The 20,102-nt window shown below is 35.6% G+C and overlaps 4 protein-coding genes across 4 annotated transcripts; 2 read left to right on the forward strand and 2 right to left on the reverse strand.

Moving 5' to 3' along the window:
* Window positions 1-3,188: 3,188 nt before the first annotated feature.
* LOC105233711 (tumor susceptibility gene 101 protein) lies at window positions 3,189-5,514 on the forward strand. Its single transcript, XM_011215863.4, has 9 exons — window positions 3,189-3,399; window positions 3,463-3,547; window positions 3,629-3,694; window positions 3,758-3,921; window positions 4,042-4,147; window positions 4,200-4,408; window positions 4,465-4,677; window positions 4,734-4,867; window positions 4,933-5,514. Exons 1-9 carry the CDS (start codon window positions 3,352-3,354, stop codon window positions 5,117-5,119), a joined length of 1,212 nt encoding a protein of 403 aa, XP_011214165.1. The 5' UTR covers window positions 3,189-3,351; the 3' UTR covers window positions 5,120-5,514.
* Window positions 5,494-5,829, reverse strand: LOC105233710 (transmembrane protein 258). Its single transcript, XM_019992985.3, has one exon. The coding sequence runs from the start codon at window positions 5,820-5,822 to the stop codon at window positions 5,583-5,585; it is 240 nt and encodes a 79-aa protein (XP_019848544.1). The 5' UTR covers window positions 5,823-5,829; the 3' UTR covers window positions 5,494-5,582.
* A 767-nt stretch (window positions 5,830-6,596) lies between these two features.
* On the forward strand, window positions 6,597-12,766 carry LOC105233713 (uncharacterized). Its single transcript, XM_011215864.4, has 7 exons — window positions 6,597-6,757; window positions 6,825-7,098; window positions 7,176-9,170; window positions 9,241-9,440; window positions 9,516-9,653; window positions 9,713-10,204; window positions 10,266-12,766. The coding sequence occupies exons 1-7, from the start codon at window positions 6,749-6,751 to the stop codon at window positions 12,138-12,140; spliced, it is 4,983 nt and encodes a 1,660-aa protein (XP_011214166.2). The 5' UTR covers window positions 6,597-6,748; the 3' UTR covers window positions 12,141-12,766.
* On the reverse strand, window positions 12,623-13,693 carry LOC125780241 (opsin Rh4-like). Its single transcript, XM_049462143.1, has one exon. The coding sequence runs from the start codon at window positions 13,553-13,555 to the stop codon at window positions 13,115-13,117; it is 441 nt and encodes a 146-aa protein (XP_049318100.1). The 5' UTR covers window positions 13,556-13,693; the 3' UTR covers window positions 12,623-13,114.
* Window positions 13,694-20,102: the final 6,409 nt, after the last annotated feature.

Consider the following 20,102-nt stretch of genomic DNA (forward strand, 5'->3'; position numbering starts at 1 on the left):
TTTTTTTGTTTTCATTTTATGAAAGGAAATATGCGTTAGCAAATGATAGACATCATACACATATACACTATGTTTAAGTGACCGTATTTTCCGTTTATAAAGGAAAACTGAATATGTATTAGCCAATATTACTGTTTGCAACCCAACCTAAAAACAATAAAATAGGCGTTAACGCTTCCCTACTGACTATGAATTTGCGTGTATAAATACATACATATATAAATACGCTATACAAAGAGAAAATATAAAGCAATATCAATTTAAGTAAACAGCGATGCACGGATATTTATTATCCATAGAATTGCTGCAAAATAGGGAAGTACTTCAAAGCAGAAGTTAAATACTCGATCAAAAACCTTTACAAAGGTTGTCAAACAGTTTGTGGAATAATTAAAGCTAAGCTAATAGAAAACTAAATTTGAACAGCAGAGCCTTTTGCATATGTTATAATCTTTCAATTTATATATATATAGAAAAAAGGCGAAGAGTATAAGCTGCACTATTCAGCATAGTACGATATATAACAGCAAAAGTGATGGAGTTTCAAAAACGAACAAAAATAATATATCATATTTAGAAAATATTAAAATTTGATAAATTCAAAAACAAAAGTGGTGGAGCTACGTGTAGTTTTTGAACTTTTGGTATAAGCCCATACATACATATTATTAGTGTATAAATACATATACATATATATAGAAAACAATTTATTTTTATAAGTACCACAGGATGAAAAGAAAATACAACTATAACAAAAATCTAAAATTATAATGCAAGTATACACACAAATGTACTTTTATATTATAAAAAAAAAGTATTTATAAATCAACTACAAATACAAGCAGCAGCAGGAGTTATTACTGATATATATATAACATTTACATAAAAACTAGTTTAAAAAAATGTAAAACAGTAAAATGAAATCCCTTTATAGTAACATACATATAAACATTAAGTTCTATGTTTTAACTACTTGAAAATCAGTAAATTTAATATGAGAAATAAAGATTATTTAAGAAACGATGGCAAAATAATTGAATTTCAACTGATTTCTTTCTAGTCATGCATGTAGTAGATTTGTATGTATGTATGTACATATGTAAATGTATATGAAATTCGTAATTTTTGTGTTGTATTAAAACCTGTCCGTATTTGTTTTGTATGTGTTTTTTTCAGACGTTTGAAGAAGTAATGATGATGAAGCTTGTATGGGATTGATGTATGGATGTTGCATAAGTGGATCATGACTGAGAGAGATGTTCGTTTGTACGCATTAAGAGTGTCTTTGAGAAATTTTCAGCTTCACAGTAATTATCGTATATGTACATGATTACAGAATCTGCGCAGCGACCAACTACAATATTAAAACTAACAACCAACAACGCAGCAACCGTATTTAAAAACAAAAATAACTATAACACCCGCATATAAAGAATAGTATGTTGTTCGTGTGTATAGTAGATGTGAAAATACTCGAATTAAATGCCTTAAGTAAACTAACTACAATACTATTCTATTAATTATCTATGAACGTAGCCATCCAAGTTATTTATTTTATTTTATCTATCAGTTGATGAAAAGAGGAGAAAAATCACTAAAATTACATAACTTAAACAATGAAAAATGCGTTTGGGGAATATTTCATTTTGTCTCTTGGTAATTTGGCATTAATCTAAAAATTGTAAATTAAAAATATAATTGGATATTTTACGGAGTATTCTATGAAAGTGTAGCATCTGCGAAAATATCAATAAAAAAAAGTAATAAACAAAAATAAATAACCTTTAATATTTATATTTACTATACATAAAAACGACTCTTTTTCTGGGTATTGGACCAAACCATTTTTGATTTGCGAAAGCTTAAGTTATAAGTAAAAAAGTTTTTCGATGTTAGCCTCCAAAATCGAAATTTTTACCTTCGAAGTTCGAAATTGAGCTTATTCCAAAAATCATTGTTAATTATAATCCGTAAACCACCCATTTCTCTTTTTTCAATGAGGTCTAAATATTTTCTGTCAAGCTTATATGACAAATGGCTAAAGATAGGTCAGGAAACAAATCTAAAATACTGTTATTTAGGAATTGCCGTTTAATTTACACTTTCTAATACCCAAATAAACATCGGAGTTGCAGTGAAATGCAGACGAGAAAGCTCCAGGCTTCTCAGAATACTGCGTTCCGGACTACGACAGGATGCCTCTTGATATCTCCTATCGAACAACTTCTCTCCGAGCAGTCCCTGCAGGGGTGCTTTAGCAGAAATCATCCTTGCAATCACCTGTTTGGAGCGGAACCGTCTCCTTGGAACAACAAGACGTCATTCCTCAACTACTTCGACGACATCAGGCAATACGCCGACCAGACTTTGGACGCAACTCACTTTCGACAACCGCTAACCGCCTTTTACAGTGGAGCCATCAAAACCTTCACCGACTCACTTTTAGTGAACGGCATAATTGAAGTCAACCCACCCACCCATTGCAGACGAAGAGCTCCATTCTGGATACTGCAGTGGGTTAAACTCCTACTTATCCAGAATAGACCCCAACATATCCACTTCTTTGAATACCCCATCAGCCCCACTCCCTTTGGTCTGACCTCGCCGAAACAGCACGTTTCTTGGGTCTTCCAATGGATGACGTCGACGTCAACTTAGCAAATCCTAACGGGAATTAGGTATCCGTTACAACCACATCAACATCGGAAATCACATGAACTGAGTCGATTTAGCCCTGTCGGCCTGTCTCTCTGTCTGTATATACGCGAGCTAACCCTACAGTTTTTGAGGTATCGTTCTCAAATCTTGCACACATCCTTTCCTCTCCGAGAAGCTACTCATTTACTGCAGTCGCCACTATAGCATATAGCTGCCATACAAACTGAGCAATCAAGGTCAAGTTCTTGTATTAAAGTTTTTTATTTGACCAAGTTTTTTAACAAAATTTTGCACGAAATATTTTCCAAAGCAAAGCAGTCTCCGTACAAAATTTTTAGATTGGATCGATTGTGCACATACTTATCTGCCGTACAAACTGAATAATCAGGGACATTTTTTTTCAGTCATTTGATTTTGAAAAAAAAAGTAAATTATGCATCACCCTATTTTTCCGATAATATGGCTACTCTCGCCACCTAATATTATTTTAACTTCAATCGCAAAGTGTGGCAACTTGAAAAATACATTAACGTAAGGAATGTATCATCTGTGAATGCAGTCATAAACGTCAAAAATCGAACAAAAGAATATTTTTAAGAAAAGATTATATCAAGTGTTTATTTTACTTAAAATTAGTCATTCAAACTTAAATTAAACCATTAAGAGAGTTCAAAGAATTAATTAAAGTAAAACATGATGCCCGCTGCAGAGGAGGCGCAGATTTCAAAGTTATTATCCAGGGTTTGTGCCTTAGTTCAGTTTTTTTTTCAATGCATAATTAATTTAAATATATTTATATCGTAGTATAAAAACGTTAGTGCTACCAAAAAAGATGTTATTGACGTAATTACCACGTATCGCTCCTTGACATATAATTTGCAAAAATTCGGTAAGTTGGAATAGTAAAGGGTGTTGTCTAACATTATTGCTAGATTTAAGCATCACATATGTATATATTTTATTTTTCTAGTTTTCAACGATGGAAGTACTAAGGAGCTTTTCAATTTGGCAGGAACTATACCGGTTGTTTATAAAAGTACTTTTTTTTATTTTTAATTTTACACAATCAAAAGTAAACAAAAATAATATTTACCAACAGATAACACTTACTACATTCCAATATGCATATGGTTAATGGATACACATCCTCAAAATGCACCAATGTGCTTTGTAAAACCGACCCCAACAATGCAAATTAAGGTATCAATGTATGTGGACCATAATGGAAAGATTTATTTGCCATACCTGCATGATTGGCAACCGGTGAGTGCGTCAATTAAATTTCATTGTGTTGTGTGTAAAGAATAAGATAATGTTTCCAATAATTTTACAAAAATTTATATAAAAAACTAAGACCTAAAATAACTTTTATTTTAAATGTAGCATACATCGGATTTACTCTCTCTGATACAAGTAATGATTCTGACGTTTGGTGATCACCCACCAGTTTTTTCCAAACCTAAAGAACAGCCACCAAATCCGTATACAGGTATGCATTGTTAATTGGTATAAAACATTCAATTCTACATTTCAAACTTTAGGTTTACCTATGCCTGGTGGTGTCGGATATCCACCTTACCCAACAGCTGGCGGAGGTGCATTCCCACCTTATCCGACAGCAAATAATTTTGGACCATTTCCACCGTATCCTACTGGAGGCAATTCCTCCGTGGCTAATCCTAGTACAAGTGCAGGAGGTTATCCACCGTATATGAATTATCCTCAAGTTCCTGGTTATAATTCTGGATTTGTAATATTTTTTAAACCTCAAATGTGCTACTCCTCTAACATCACTTTTTTATATAGAATTCTTCAACACCAAGTTCTACGGGCACCATAACAGAGGAGCATATTAAGGCATCTCTTATTAGCGCAGTGGAAGACAAACTACGACGTCGTCTACAAGAAAAAGTTAATCAATATCAAGCTGAAATTGAAACACTCAATCGTACCAAGCAGGAATTGGTAGAGGGCAGTTCAAAAATTGACAATGTTATTGCACGTCTTATTAGAGAAGAAGTAAGTAAGGAACTTATTTAGTTGTGCTTATTAAAAAAAAAAAACTTTTATTTAAGGTGGAACTTAAAAAAAATGTAGACATTTTGCGAGACAAGGAACAAGAACTGGAAAAAAGTTTAGACGCATTGGAGAAGTCTGAAGGTATAGACCCTGATGAAGCCGTTACAACAACTGCTCCGCTATATAGACAGTATGTTTTTATATGAATACCTATCAATAAAAAAATCATGCTTATTTATAAAACACTCATTTCAGATTACTTAATGCGTATGCAGAAGAAGCGGCTCTTGAGGATGCAATTTACTATTTGGGTGAAGCCTTACGAAGTGGAGTTATTGACTTGGAAACATTCTTAAAGCATGTACGTCAATTATCTCGTAAGCAATTTATGCTTCGAGCTATTATGCAGAAATGTAGACAAAAAGCTGGATTGGCGGGATAAATAACACAATGCCATAGTGAAATAAATCAAATAATGAAAATTGAATTTTGTTCCACTAACGTTGGAATTACTCAACAAAATAAAATAAATATATTTATTTTATTATTATGTATTCAAATAAAAGAAATCGATAAATTCATTAATTGCAAATAATCAAAAAACATCTAAAATTTAATGTGGCAAGTGATATATGTATACACACGTATTTATATCCTTTAGTACAGACTTTAATAGTTGGAACTCATTGATGCTGATTCTACATGCAATAATTTATAATCAAAATTTTGTTTAGCACATCTTTCTAATACTTTGTAATATAGCAAGCATAATTCGTTCTAATACTTTGTAATATAGGAAGTATAATTCATATAAAATTTTGGTTACACAAAGAGCAATATTTTTGTATATTTTATTAAAAAACTCGGGTAATCTTAAAAATACACTTTAGCAATCGCAAAACAATTTATATGTATATACCCACTGAAAGCATTAGAAAAACTACTCCGAAACCGAGAAATATTGAAGCGCAGAGACTAATTGAAAGCTCTTTAAACAGAGTACGCTCCTTAGAATTCTTTGGTCGCGATACCACAAAAACGAAAAACCAGGCGGTGAAAAAAGTACCAATTGTCAGCAATACCGTTGCTAGGTGTGGAAATACAGCTGGATTTACGGGTGAAACATACCGTTGCATACTTTCCATGTTGTCTCTACAATTATTTAACAACTTACATTTTTATTACAAAAAATGTCTTATATCTTACCTGTTTATATATTTCTATTATCAAATGGGTGGAATTTATATTCGTTTAGAGATCTGACAAATACGTGGCCCGGCTTGCAAATGTTTATAGTGATAATCGTCATTTATCGACTTTATTCAGGAATGATAGTGGCAAAATAGAGTCAACCGGTCATCTTTTGGTAACGATTAAATTTTTTTTACAATGATTTCTTTGTGGCGACGAACTTATAAATTAAAATAGTTTTTAAAATTTATAACAAAATTACAAGATAAATAAAAACTAAAAGCTAAACAATTGAATTTATAAAAATTTAAACAAAATATATAGAAGTATTTGAAAATAACTCCAATAGAGATATACAATATTGTCACAATTTCATTTTATTAAATAGGTTTAATAATTAAGTGTTAAATAAATATCATTAAAGTTATCGAACAACTTCTTCATTGTAAAATCACCCTGTATGCCAACTATCCGTTAAGTCATGCGCAATTTACCAGAAAGCTTTCCCTTAAATAATGTAATGCGAATTGACAAAACTACACTAAACTCTTGTGCGATGTATTGGCAAATTGATGGGCGATGGGTCTGAAGGTAACACCTCCTTTCTAGATCCTTTTCATATTTGCCATTTTCGATACAGTATGTATTCCCAGTACGGTAATAATAATAAAATTTACTGAAGTGGCAACTCTGCAGAAACTCATAGATACAACCCTGAGGGTGGCCGAAAGCACTTGCCACTACACGAGTGAATGTAAAGAATAGTAAAAAAACATAGCGGTCCGTGAAATATAGGAGAAATTAGTTGCAGAAAGAAGATTATAAATATTAAAGCTCGGAACTAACATATTTAAATGTTAGAAATTTACTTTACTAAAAAATGGACGAGGTAAGGAAACGCTTTACATTGATATAAAATGCACGTGCAACTATACAGATGAAATTGTATTGATTAGGTTGAAATAGATGGTGAAGATTTCAATGAGCTTGAGGCTAGGCTATACGGTCAAATACACCATGAGGCCGTTGATTCAACAAAGGCAGACGTAAATAACACAACTGAATGCCAGCCGGACCCGCAAGCACAAGAAAAACAGAGCGTGGAGCGCGTTGTTACAGAAAGAAGTATTATTTACCGACCTGCTAAATCCAGCCAAGTGCCCGATACACGCTACTGGGTGAACAACAAATTTACAAAAAGTGTAAATCAACTAAAAACAGTTGATAAAGGTACATCAAAGAAATATTATATATATATATATGTATATGTATATATTCAAAAAATATTAACTTTCGCAACATTACAGAAAAATCTACCAATTTAAGTGAGAAGCAGCCTGACAGTAATAAACTCCTTTCCACAGAACAAAAAATAAACACTACAGACAAAAGCAATGAAAATCAAGTGAAAATTAAAATACCTGAAAAAAATTACACTCGAGATAGCAACATACGAATTAATCCGGCAGCGGTTGCTCTCAGCTCAAAGCCAAATCAAAAAAAGAAAAAACAAAAAAAAGTTGCAACTGCATTGCCACGAAGTGGTCCATTTACGCAACAAGAAAATAAATTGCAAAAGGTAATTTTGGTTCAAGCTAAAAAGCAGAAGTCAAAAAATGTTCGCAATAAGAAGAAAAAGCAACAACAGCGGGTGGAAACAATTATATTAGATTCATCTTCTGACGAAAATAGTGGATCGGATAGCTCAGACGATGATGTAGTTTTAATACCATCAAAGCCTCCACCGCTTATCACACTTTCAGACAGCGAGAATGAAGGCACTGGGATTCAACTAGAAGAAGAAAATGCTTTGGATGCTTCTGACGTTGTTATGAAAAGTAAAACTAAACAACCCGATTTTACTAAGCCAAATGATAAATGTAACAATTTAACGTCAGACGTACCCGAAAAAACTACTGATCCAATCATTAGTCGATGCACTTCACCATGTTCTGTGTTATCCTCAGATGACTTTATTGGTCAAACCGACCGTTCTCGTTTGCTAGAAGACAATTGCATGGCCGATGACCAAGATTTGGCTTTGCTGACAGCTGATGTAAGCAATCTAATACCTCCCAAACCGAATCGGAACACTTCGACGGAAGGTGGGGAAGCTGTTCGCAATGATGATTCTTCGGAGGATGTTATGTGCACCGGCGAATTTACTGCGCCTCTAACCAACTCTATTGGTAATGCACAAACTGAATCATCCAGTTCCAAGAAAGAGGAAAATTATCGTGTGGAACAAACAGATTTTAGGGCATTGGATGTTTATGAAAGCGAATCTGATATAACAGATAGTGTTTATTCTAAAGGACATGCTAGAACAATTGTGAAACCAATTTATAGCAGCTCAGAGGCAGATGATGTGCAAAAAACAGTAGTTAGTCAAAAAGCTAAACGTTTTTGTAAGCGACGAACTTCCAGCAGTAACCGAGGATCTGATGCACATAACAATGACGAAAGTACGGATGATGAATTAGATGACGGTGTGACTAAAACGCCTATACCATTCATTTTGCGAGGTTCCGCTGTAGAGCGCTGCAATAAGAGGGCACGCAAGCTTTTGGAAAATACTCGACGGGCTTCAGTCGGTGCTCTCGGCAACACGGGTGGTAATATGTCCGACAACGAGTTCATAGCAACATTGAATAGTTTGGTACAAGAAAGTGAAAGCAAAGCGAATAGTAAAATTGGTGAAACAATAAATAATGGAGATGAAAGTACAAGTGACGCGCAGATTGAAGGCGTGGAGAATATAGAACAAAGTCAAAAAGATAAAACGTTGCCAACAAGTGAGCAATTAGTTGACAGTACTCCCACACTACAAGGTAATATCGAGGCAAACGAGGCAAAAGCTGAATTTAATAAGGGAGAAGAACAAAATCAAGACAAGAAGGCGAAACCAAGAATAATTGAGCCTGACCAAACGAGCATGCAATCCATTCAATTAGTCGACAGTCCTCCACCATTGCAAAATAATAACGAGGCTGTGCCTGACGAAGCAATAGCTGGATTAGATAAGATTTTTGCCTCGATAGATAATCTAACTGCAAAGAAAACGGATTACTTGGACTCGGAAGATAGTTCTGAAAATGACTTGGAAATTATTACACCCATAGTGCCGGTATCAAAAGACCGAACAGATGACCAGAACATCTTACCCACTCACCATGTTGTCTATAATGAGCACAACTCGCAACCGGGTGGCGTTGGCTGGAATGAAGAAATGATGAAATTTTATAATCTTTCTTGGCAAGGCGAAAAATTCACACTAGTTGAAGTACTAAACGGAATGGAAAGTAAGTAGAACTTAACAAATATCAAATGCTTGTAATTAAACGTTTTTACATTTGCTTGGCTAATTTATAGGGGATCGAAGACTATGGAAAATTTACTCTGAAGATCGTTTCCCTAAGGTACGCCCGTATAGTAACTTAAAATGTTTCAACTGTTGTGAATTTGGGCACACGCGCGCCAAATGTAAGCGCCCGAAAAAACCACAAGTTTGTTACATGTGTGGCGAAAGCGGTCATTTAGAGCCACGCTGTCCGAATACGCTTTGTTTAAGGGTAAATTTTTATTTTTAAAATTTCTTTCTTAGATATTCCTGCTCATATATTAGTATATACATTTTTTGCTTATAGTGTGGAAATAAAACCCAAGTGTTTACGAAAAGCTGCAATGCTTGCACATTCCAAAATCGGCTTATTTGTCCCATTTGCAAAGTTCGTGGTCATTCGATTAATCTCTGCCCTGACAAATGGCGTCGTTACCATTCCACGGTAAGCTTGATTACATTGAAATTTTTTGTAAAATAATTTAAAGTATAATTTCTCGTTAGACCCAACCCAATGATCAGCCGAACAGTCAAGTTGAGTTCAATAAGCGCAAAATGTGTTGCGTCTGCGGAGGTAGGGGACATTTCTCCGACACATGTCGCAGTGCAGTTCGTTTTATGGAATATCCAATTATTGTCAGCCACGTAAAATCACATCAAAAATCATATAGTGACATGCTGTTTAAATCTCCACGCTCTGGAATTGCACTCAATCTGATGTATAGACCTGGAGATGCAGTTGTTTTTCGTATGGCTGCAAAAAGTGCACGAAATGGCTATTACGAACGCTTCTTGAAAGCAGTTGGTTTGGGCGGTATGCTAAAACGAAAACGACCGAGTAATTGTGCGTCAGTTACGAAAAATGTATCCAAGAAAGCTAAGAATCTCTCTGGTCATTACGAACCGAACCCGTACGGTAAAGTAGCAAGAGAAGGCGTCACATCTACAGATAAATCCCTTAGACAGAATATAGCAACTGCAGAGGCTCCCAATCAGGTTAGATACAACGTGTAGTGTAATCCACTTTTTTTTTATAATTTTATTTTCTTTATTGCAGGTGCCGGAAGTTAGCGGTAGTGCGGCCACGACAGAAGTAATGACGACAGACCCAGAGAATTTTTGTTCGAAAAATAATAATTCTGAATTTGTACAAAAGGCACAAAGTAACAGTAACGTTGTAAATGAGTTTAAGACACCAAGTGAAATACCAGCTACTATTGCTGCTTCGCAAAGGTCTCAAAGCAAAGACAACTTAACTGTGGATTCAGACTCAAATTATAGTTTCTCGGATCATTTCGAGATACCAGCACCGGCTGTTAGTACAAAGAATACAGCACATACAGAAGAGGAAAAAATGGACGAGCAACCATCGACGTCCGCTGCTGCTAAAGGCAAACAAAGACACGTTCGTGAAATGGAACCATTGCCAGACTTTATACCATTAGGAGATAACAGTGATGTGAACACGGGTGAAATAGGCGATAATTTTGGCACAAATACAGGCATTTCACACCGTTTTGTTACTGCGGATACTGACGATGAGAATATGGATGAAAACAAAAATGAGAATGATTCACCGTGTGAAGCTAAAGTTTACCTAACACCTTTTCATAGCAATTATTTGTTATCGCCAACCGGTCACGACTTTTTGGTACAAAAATCCAAAGAGTGTAATATCAAAGCAAGGCTCGATTGGACATCGGTCGGTCATGTTTTGGTCATATTTGGACTTGCCTTTGATCAGGACACATTTCACAAAGCCCTACTCGAGCAATGTCAGAAATTTATGGACCAAATGAATAATAAACAATTTAGTGGTATCAGAGTGCCCAAACGCATAGACGCGTTAATACGTTTTCTACGTGAAAATATCTCTCAGTTGCAAAGCGATTTAGGTGATGTAAATGACTTACAAAAACGCATTAAGAATCTAGAGAACACGCATACAAAAGCAAATATGAAATTGGCAGAAAAATGTCGTCGCTTGCTCAATATGATATTATTGGGTCAAGCTGGCCTCGGTGACGGCGACAAGCATTTAGACAAACTCTTAATTAATTTGAAATCGCTGATCAATGATTATCAAGCTGAAAATATGGTACCACAATCGCTACGCGAAGAAATTGATTCACACTGCAAAGTGCTCTTTACTTCGTATCGGCATGATAATTATCCGGAACTCATACAAACCTACAACAAGATGTCGAAAAATGAAAAAAATTATGTAAATATAGATCCGCGGCTATTGGGGCAAAAAATGCTAGATGTCAGCCTAACACCTGAGCAAAAATCACGACTGGAACAATCACCAGCGTTAGGGCCCTCAGCACAACAGAGCAATCAAACATTAACTCGCAGAAAATCTACTGAAAACACCGTATCTAATTCACCATACGCCGCAAAGTCAAGATTGCCTACGAAACAAAAGGATTTAACGCAGCCACAAGTGGCACAAGCTACAATAACCAATGCACCTGTCGTCGTAGCGAAGGGCAAAAATAGACCACAAAACACTACAATAGTTGAGAATACGGCAGAAGTTGGCAATACAAAAGCGAAATCGAATATGAATACACCAGTTAAGGGGCAAAAATTTGCACCGCCACCATTCGTAAACCCTCAACAAAAATCTACAGTGATTACAAATATTAAAGAAGCTATACAGAATCGGGCGCCTGCATTTAATGATTTACTACATGGCAATTGTAACGCTTCAGCTGGTGGGTATGGGAAAGTTCCTTCAGAGGGTCCTTCGGTATTTTGGTCTCGCGAATCATCGCGTTACTTAGATGAATGCATTCGCATGGCTGAATCAAATACGGAGTTGTTGCAAAAGTTGCAGCGCATACAGACAAAGTCGTTGGAAGGGTCACTTTCATATAATGATTATCGCGCTGTGATTAAACTACACGGCGCCATGGTGGGAAATTAAATTTAAGAAATGGACAATGATAAACTAATATGACGGAATGGATGATTGATGGCTTTGCTGTAAAATCTCCGAGCGAATACATTAAACTAATTTTTTAGTTGTACAAAACCATATTTGTACCAAAGCTTGGAGGGTTTAAGCTTTAGTGACACTTTTTCTTTCAAAGGAAGAAAAACTTTACAGACATAAAACAAAACAAAACAAAACAAAAAAAATATTAAATAAAACTGAACATAAATAATCTAAAAACGTTATTTCTTTATGAGGGGTATAATATGCAAAAAGATGCTGGATAACTTTAAACATTTTGTGCCTAGAAGATTTGATCAAAGATTTTACATTTCTTCGCATACATTTATGTATATTCATGGTGTTAGCAAAAGCGATCGGTGCATTTTTTTCTAATTTATTTAAATCGAATGTTTATATGTATGTAAGTATTCGGTAAAAATAAATGATGAAAACATACACACAAATAAAAATTGTTAAGTTGCAATAAAATTCTATTTATTTTTCCCATTTCTATTACATAGGCAAATAATAGAGCTACAAATAAATAATAATTTAATAACAGTTGGTTACATCAAACCTAACTGTGACGATCCATTTATTCATTTTTTTTTTTTAATTTTCGTGCATAATGCTGCTTCTTTGGCATCCACGCATTGTCGCACAGTTACTTATGTATGTATGTGTGTTATCAAGTCGTGTATCCGTTCGCTTAGCCTTGTGTGTTCAATTTGGATATAGGTGATAATGCAAGTCCTTGTCCAGATCCAAGTCATCAATATGTGTGTGCGAAAATTGTCGCAATAATTATCTAATCTAAGTAATTTTTAGGTACATACACTTGTACAATACATATACAAATAAAAACTCATATCAATTTAAATCCTAATGTTACTAATGCTTCTTACAAGCTAATGTATGCAACAGTATTACCGTCGGCGATCAGTGCACCCTATGAGCTAACTTTACGCTGCTGACGTCTGCTGTTGTTCAGTGGTTGTCGAACCCGCTGTTGAAGCCTCAGTCGACTTTTCCTTAATGGCTAACCATGGACAACGCTTTTGTAATTCTGCTCTGTATCTAGGATGACTAATAGCGTACACGAATGGATCGACGCAAGCTACCATTTTGCAAGTACAAGCTGGTATCATGGTTACGCCCGGCGTCAGTAGACTCTTATCACCAAATGCTCCAATCAATGACATTACTCCATACGGCGTCCACGACACGAAGAAGAGGAAACAAATGGTAATGGCCGCTTTTGCGATACGTATTTCCGCCGTTTCCTTACTTTTGTCCACATTTGATCGCAAAGACTCAACATTCATTTTCTTTGCTTGTTCGCGTAGCGCTTTTTCATGACTAAAGACATGACCAACTATTTGACTGTAGTAATAGACGATCATCGATGTTGGGCACACAAAGCTGCAGAAGAATATGGTGCCAACGAAAAGGCGCGTATCGAAGTTGTCTGTTAGGTAGTCAAAAGTGCAAGATGTTAAATAGCCCTCTAGAAAGAAAGATATAAAATATTATTTTAGATTTCGCAAATGAAAATAGTTTTTGAAACACTGGGCTTTTATACCCGCTAAATACATAATTGTGCTATAAATTAGTATTACATATATAGTAGATCTAAATATCTAAGTATATCGGTTCAATTATTTAGGGCTGAGGATTAAATTTTCTTCAGAATCTTCTTTTGATCTATGCAAATATTGTGACGATTGTATGCAACTGTATGTGCCACAGCGTCGTTTGAAGTAGGCGACGCATTGGCGACACATATTACGGTACTATAGAATGTAAATGGGCAAATAGGCATAGTAACAGGACTAGAGAAACTGTTATTGAGTGAGGTCTGATCGTATTCTGCGAACAGAGTGAAGAGACTCAGGAACCGTTAGCTACTTTTAGAGCAATGAAGGGATGTTTATATAATTAGGCACTATGTCCTCGCAGAATCAGTTCAAGAAGTGATCTTGATAAGAGCAGAATTTGCTGTGCTCGTGTAGTGAAAATAAAAAGTGAAGTTAATGAGTTATAGTAAAGTGTAAAAGTGTGAAGTGTAAAGTAATATGGAGTCATCGACAAGCAAATCCTCCACAGAATCATCGACAAACGAAATCCCCGACATATTTATATTCTTTACCCCTAGAAATTGCCTAATATTGTGGCCAGTGGATATCAATCCGTTGAAGATCTCATTTTAATACAATTGCTGTTGTTTTTGTAGTTAGTTTTTTTTTTGTCAGTGCAATCCATAATAACCTACTTGTGATCCAACTGCTGGACAATAGTCAAGACTGTAGAACTAAAAAAATTTATCTAACATTATTTTATAACAATTTTTTTCTTTCTACTTCAATACCAATATGTTCCTCAACAAATTTTTTTATTGTCCTTTTAATAATATGACAAAATCTAAATTTAATGAAATATAAAACAAAAATTAAAATAATCTTAAATAAAACAATTATAGGTTTCTAAATATCATTCCCCTTAAGTTAATGTTTCTTCATTCAGTAAATATATATGTATGTATGTACAATTTTTTGTTTATATAAAATATATCTTTGGCTCAAACAGGGCAAATTCATAATAATCTTTGTGGAGTTCGCGGCAACAGATGAAAATAGATAATATGTTAAAATTAATGTGGCAACATCAATTTATCTATGTTAAAGTGAATACGTATTTGTATCGATACATTAGTTGTCTTTGTTTAACCACCGTGTAAGAAAACGGTTTTTAATCAAGTGTATCATTAGTGTAGTACGTACTTGGTGGAAGTGTTGTTCGTCGAATAGCAATAATTTTTATATTAGTAGCAACACAATTAAAACCAAACAAGACATAATTTTTATTCAATAACGCCAATTTTAATATATGAAAAGTACAATTTTGTGGAAAATCATGTGAATTCATAATGAATCGTTCGAAAAGGTAGTGAAAACAATCGGGTGATATTAATTCTTTTCAGAAAGGGAAGCAACAAAAGCAATATAAAAAAGAACTAAGTGCTAAAAGTGGAGTTAACGCGCATGCAGAAGCGGAGGCTAGTGAGCACTTTTCTGTGTTTCATGTCTAAAAGAGATGGAATATTTATATTCTGACTCTTTTTAATCTATAAGATTGCTACTGCCACTGCCACTGCATTTGAGCTTTACATGAGTTAGTTGCACCGCCTCCATTTCGGTTTTTGAGTGAACTGAAATACTTTGAGTTTGTTGTTTGCACGCACGCTTTGACTTTCTGTCCTTTTATTGCAAACGGATCGTTACATTGTCAAGAGGGTATACAATCACATATAGGGGTAGACAAATGAGTCGGTCGACACAACCCCAGTAAATTCATATCAGCAGTTGCAGCAAAAGCCCTAAAAAAAACGTAGCGTTTCTTTGCCTTCGGCAGCGAAGTAACTGATGTCGGCGCAGGAGTCGACTGAGGTTGTGTTTTTATTATAACATTTAACGCTGCCACCTTATGCAAACATAATAAACACGTCGGGTTTGTTTGTAGTGCGAGTGATTAGAAAGTAGTGAAGTGTATAGCGCTTTTCGTAATGTTGTGGGAGCGAGAATGTAGCAGTTGCTAGTTCAGTATGAGTTGAGTTTTGCATGCATGTTTTTTTAAGATTTTAGGTGGCAACGCTATGCAGTTAATTGTTTTTATTTGTAATGTATGAGCTAAAGATTGCAGAGGAGGTATATAGCGACGAGGGCAGCGCAGTTCTGTATGCCAAACAGATGACATTCGTTTGAGTAAATGTGAACAAAAAAATTAAAAATTTAACTGTGAAAAAATAAATATCTAAAAAGTGGAAATTATAAGGGATACGATATAACGTCCTTGTGCGTGTGACAATGTGAATTTACTTTACAATATACATAGCTGGAGATCGTAAGCAAAAGTGATATATTTATTGCAATAAAGCAAATAGATACCAAGAAAAATTAGCACTATTTTGTTGTAAAGTTTTTGGGAAATCGAGCAATCAAATTATGTAAAGCAAAAATTATTGCAAAGTGTATTTACAAGTGCTTATTCTCTTATGTGCATATGTGTACATACACATCCATCTGTATTTTTAAACACGCTTAGTTTTTGAAGAGTGTATATTGTTTATATTGGAGACTGGTACCTACTTCCGTCGCTCACGTAAACATAAAAACATTACCGTCTGGAGAAATGAAATATTAAGAATTTTATACAAATTGTGAAAAGAAGAAGCCTTACAAAATTTCATTAATGATTACGACAAATGTGGATTATTGTTTGGTCAACCAAAAGAATGTTGAATTGGTAGTGTGTAAGTTAATTTATACTTACATTATAAATATTTTGCATTACCATTATAATTTGAATATTCTCTAGTGAACAAATGCCGAAAGTCTGTACTTGTATATGACTTTAAAACATAATTGTTCAAAAAACTCTCCATACGCTCCCATATTGATTTCTGTGATACGTATGGATTGCATGCATTACCATTGCTAACACAATGTATTGTAAATACATAGTATATAGTTCATTTGAATATTATTACATTTTATATATGTATGTGTTAGCTTTTATGGTTCAAACAAAAACAAATCGTATAAATTACGGATTTAACTAGAAAGATTTGTGTATCTCCAACGTACAATATATATTTGTTTAAACAAATTGCAATTACACTTTTTTATGCCTACTTACTCCGTGGTACATATACATAGTTAACACTAGGGTCAGTTTTTGAAAGCGAAAATTTAATGGAAGTCTTTTGGGTCTTATGACGGGAACTATAAAGTGCTTTGGGAGAATTATTAGGGGGCATTAATGGCATGGACAAAATTATAATTGCATTTTCATTTTCATCATTAAAATACAAATAGTACAATATGTATGAAATCAATAAAATATTACAAAACGAAGGAAGATTGCTGAAAGAATTGGACGTTGTCAAAACTTCCTAAAACAGAATTCTAATAAACTAATTCGCATATTAGTTGAAAAATGTTATATGGAATAAATCTCATAAAGTCTGCCCAGTTGCTCATATTGGTTAAATTGTGAAATATGGTCTGGTCGAGTGAAAGCCAAATAAATTTGGTGGGAAATGTTGGGGAAAACGTTTGTAAGACGTATGAAATATTATATTTATAGTACGAGATATATTATTAAAACGTATGGATTTGTTATTGGATTTATTATTATGTTAGTTTGTTTTTCTTGTCAGTAGTTGAACAAATTATGTGTAAATAACGACAAACACTTTTTAAAATATTTTCTACGAAAACACCCCTGCTAAAACTGCTTGAAGAGTAGTTCATTATGCTCCTGAACAGGGAGCATGCGGACATCACTGTGTAGATGTTCGATCGGAGACATCACGTTATAGTCCGGAGTGCAGTGTGCTGGCATGTCTGAGGCTAAGGACCGGCCGGCCGATTGCTTTATATTTTGCCAACAACGTTTCTTGTTCTTCCCCATGTGCTGCCGGCCGACTTGATGATTTTGTTCTGACTCTGTACTTTGGTAATAATCTCGTTAATATGAGAAGTGAAGGACGGAGTCATGTGTAGAAGTTCACGTATGTGAGGAAAGTTCTCTGAGCGGCATTCATTTGGGAGTGACCAAAAACGATTCTTTTACATATGGCTTTAGCAGCTCACGACTTCCGGTCTTTGACCAAGTATCCTCTGGGTAGCCTTAGAACATCCGTTTGAAGGCGAGCTAATGTGAGAAGGCGAAATATCCCCTACTTAGGGTTGTGCGCTGGGTTTGGGGCTCGCCACTTAAAAAAATACCCCAATGAAAAAGCAAACACAGCCTGCTGCTGTTGACTCGGCTATAATCGCGTAAGCGGTGTCTACGCCAGTAAAGAAGAAGAAGAAGGAGCATAGGCTGTCAACTTTCACGTCTAAAACCTTAGGAGTATTAACAGTAGGAAATTTAACGCCATCGACTGCAATATTAAAGTCAAGTCTGTATTCCTTCGTCCAGTTTGTAAATATTGTCGCGGTGGATTTAATGGGGGAGAGTGTTAGTCTCCGTGCAGCGAAGAAGCGAGAAAGGTCGGTGAGATGGTGACATTTGGTGTTTTCGTTGTCGTGCTAACATCACCGTACCAGGTGATAGAAATTCCCTCTGGTGGTTGAGGAAGTTTCGAAATATACAAATTAAACAGCAACGGGGAAAGAACACCAACCTGTGGAACCTCCTATTTAATTCTTCTTAATTTTAAATTTTTACCTTGAAACAGTACGAGTGATTGCCTACCTTCAGGTAGTTCATAGTCCATCTCTTCAACCCTGGAGGAGGGGAAAGATTTTTCGATGTCCTCAAGTACCGTGATATGGTTGACTGGGTCAAAGGCTTTTGATAAGTCCAACGTTACGAGGACCATTCTTTCGTAAGATGGTTTCTTCTTGAGGCCATGAACTATCTGGGCGTTTATGACGAACAAAAACCAAACTCTATAAGTCACTCGTAATTCCCGTCCTGCTATATGGTGCACAGGCTTGGACGATGACAACAACCAATGAGTTGACGTTGCGAGCTTTCGAGAGAAAAGTTCTGCAAACGATTTATGGTCCTTTGTGAGTTCGGTGGAACGGTGAGCTGTATGAGATATATGACGACATTGACATAGTTCAGCGAATTAAAAGACAGCGGCTACGCTGGCTAGGTCATGTTGTCCGATTGGACGAAAACACTCCAGCTCTGAAAGTATTCGACGCAGTACCCGCCGTGGGAAGCAGAGGAAGAGGAAGAACTTCACTCCGTTGGAGCTCCGGTTTTACACACATCGGGTATTTGAAGAGTGGTCAGCGACAGGTTGAGGACTTTGTCGAGGAAGCTTACTCCTCGAGCCTAGGTGCTTTACCTTCAGCATGTTTATTCCATTAGCCCAAAAGAATTGGAGGACATTGGTTGTGTGTGAATTGCCGGATAATAACGGGTGATTTTTTTGAGGTTAGGATTTTCATGCATTAGTATTTGACAGATCACGTGGGATTTCAGACATGGTGTCAAAGAGAAAGATGCTCAGTATGCTTTGACATTTCATCATGAATAGACTTACTAACGAGCAACGCTTGCAAATCATTGAATTTTATTACCAAAATCAGTGTTCGGTTCGAAATGTGTTTCGCGCTTTAATTTTGTTCAGCGATGAGGCTCATTTCTGGTTGAATGGCTACGTAAATAAGCAAAATTGCCGCATTTGGGGTGAAGAGCAACCAGAAGCCGTTCAAGAACTGCCCATGCATCCCGAAAAATGCACTGTTTGGTGTGGTTTGTACGCTGGTGGAATCATTGGACCGTATTTTTTCAAAGATGCTGTTGGACGCAACGTTACGGTGAATGGCGATCGCTATCGTTCGATGCTAACAAACTTTTTGTTGCCAAAAATGGAAGAACTGAACTTGGTTGACATGTGGTTTCAACAAGATGGCGCTACATGCCACACAGCTCGCGATTCTATGGCCATTTTGAGGGAAAACTTCGGACAACAATTCATCTCAAGAAATGGACCCGTAAGTTGGCCACCAAGATCATGCGATTTAACGCCTTTAGACTATTTTTTGTGGGGCTACGTCAAGTCTAAAGTCTACAGAAATAAGCCAGCAACTATTCCAGCTTTGGAAGACAACATTTCCGAAGAAATTCGGGCTATTCCGGCCGAAATGCTCGAAAAAGTTGCCCAAAATTGGACTTTCCGAATGGACCACCTAAGACGCAGCCGCGGTCAACATTTAAATGAAATTATCTTCAAAAAGTAAATGTCATGAACCAATCTAACGTTTCAAATAAAGAACCGATGAGATTTTGCAAATTTTATGCGTTTTTTTTTTTAAAAAAAGTTATCAAGCTCTTAAAAAATCACCCTATACTTAGCTCGCGCACTTTTCTTTAAACTCGGCCATCATGTCTCTTCGAGTAAGGCAAAGCCTTGACAGCAGTCAA

This window comes from Bactrocera dorsalis, unplaced genomic scaffold, assembly GCF_023373825.1.
Source record: "Bactrocera dorsalis isolate Fly_Bdor unplaced genomic scaffold, ASM2337382v1 BdCtg308, whole genome shotgun sequence".
Classification (NCBI taxonomy): Eukaryota; Metazoa; Arthropoda; class Insecta; order Diptera; family Tephritidae; genus Bactrocera; species Bactrocera dorsalis.

Excerpts from the sequence above, each read along its gene's own strand:
- LOC105233713 (XM_011215864.4), top strand. Across the intron at positions 9,171-9,240 it reads AGTACTAAACGGAATGGAAA|GGGATCGAAGACTATGGAAA; the intron begins GTAAGTAGAACT and ends GCTAATTTATAG. Across the intron at positions 9,441-9,515 it reads CGAATACGCTTTGTTTAAGG|TGTGGAAATAAAACCCAAGT; the intron begins GTAAATTTTTAT and ends TTTTGCTTATAG.
- LOC105233711 (XM_011215863.4), top strand. The coding sequence starts at position 3,352 with ATGATGCCCGCTGCAGAGGAGGCGCAGATTTCAAAGTTATTATCCAGG. Across the intron at positions 4,148-4,199 it reads GCCACCAAATCCGTATACAG|GTTTACCTATGCCTGGTGGT; the intron begins GTATGCATTGTT and ends TTCAAACTTTAG. Across the intron at positions 4,868-4,932 it reads ACTGCTCCGCTATATAGACA|ATTACTTAATGCGTATGCAG; the intron begins GTATGTTTTTAT and ends CACTCATTTCAG.
- LOC125780241 (XM_049462143.1), bottom strand. The coding sequence starts at position 13,555 with ATGATCGTCTATTACTACAGTCAAATAGTTGGTCATGTCTTTAGTCAT.
- LOC105233710 (XM_019992985.3), bottom strand. The coding sequence starts at position 5,822 with ATGGAAAGTATGCAACGGTATGTTTCACCCGTAAATCCAGCTGTATTT.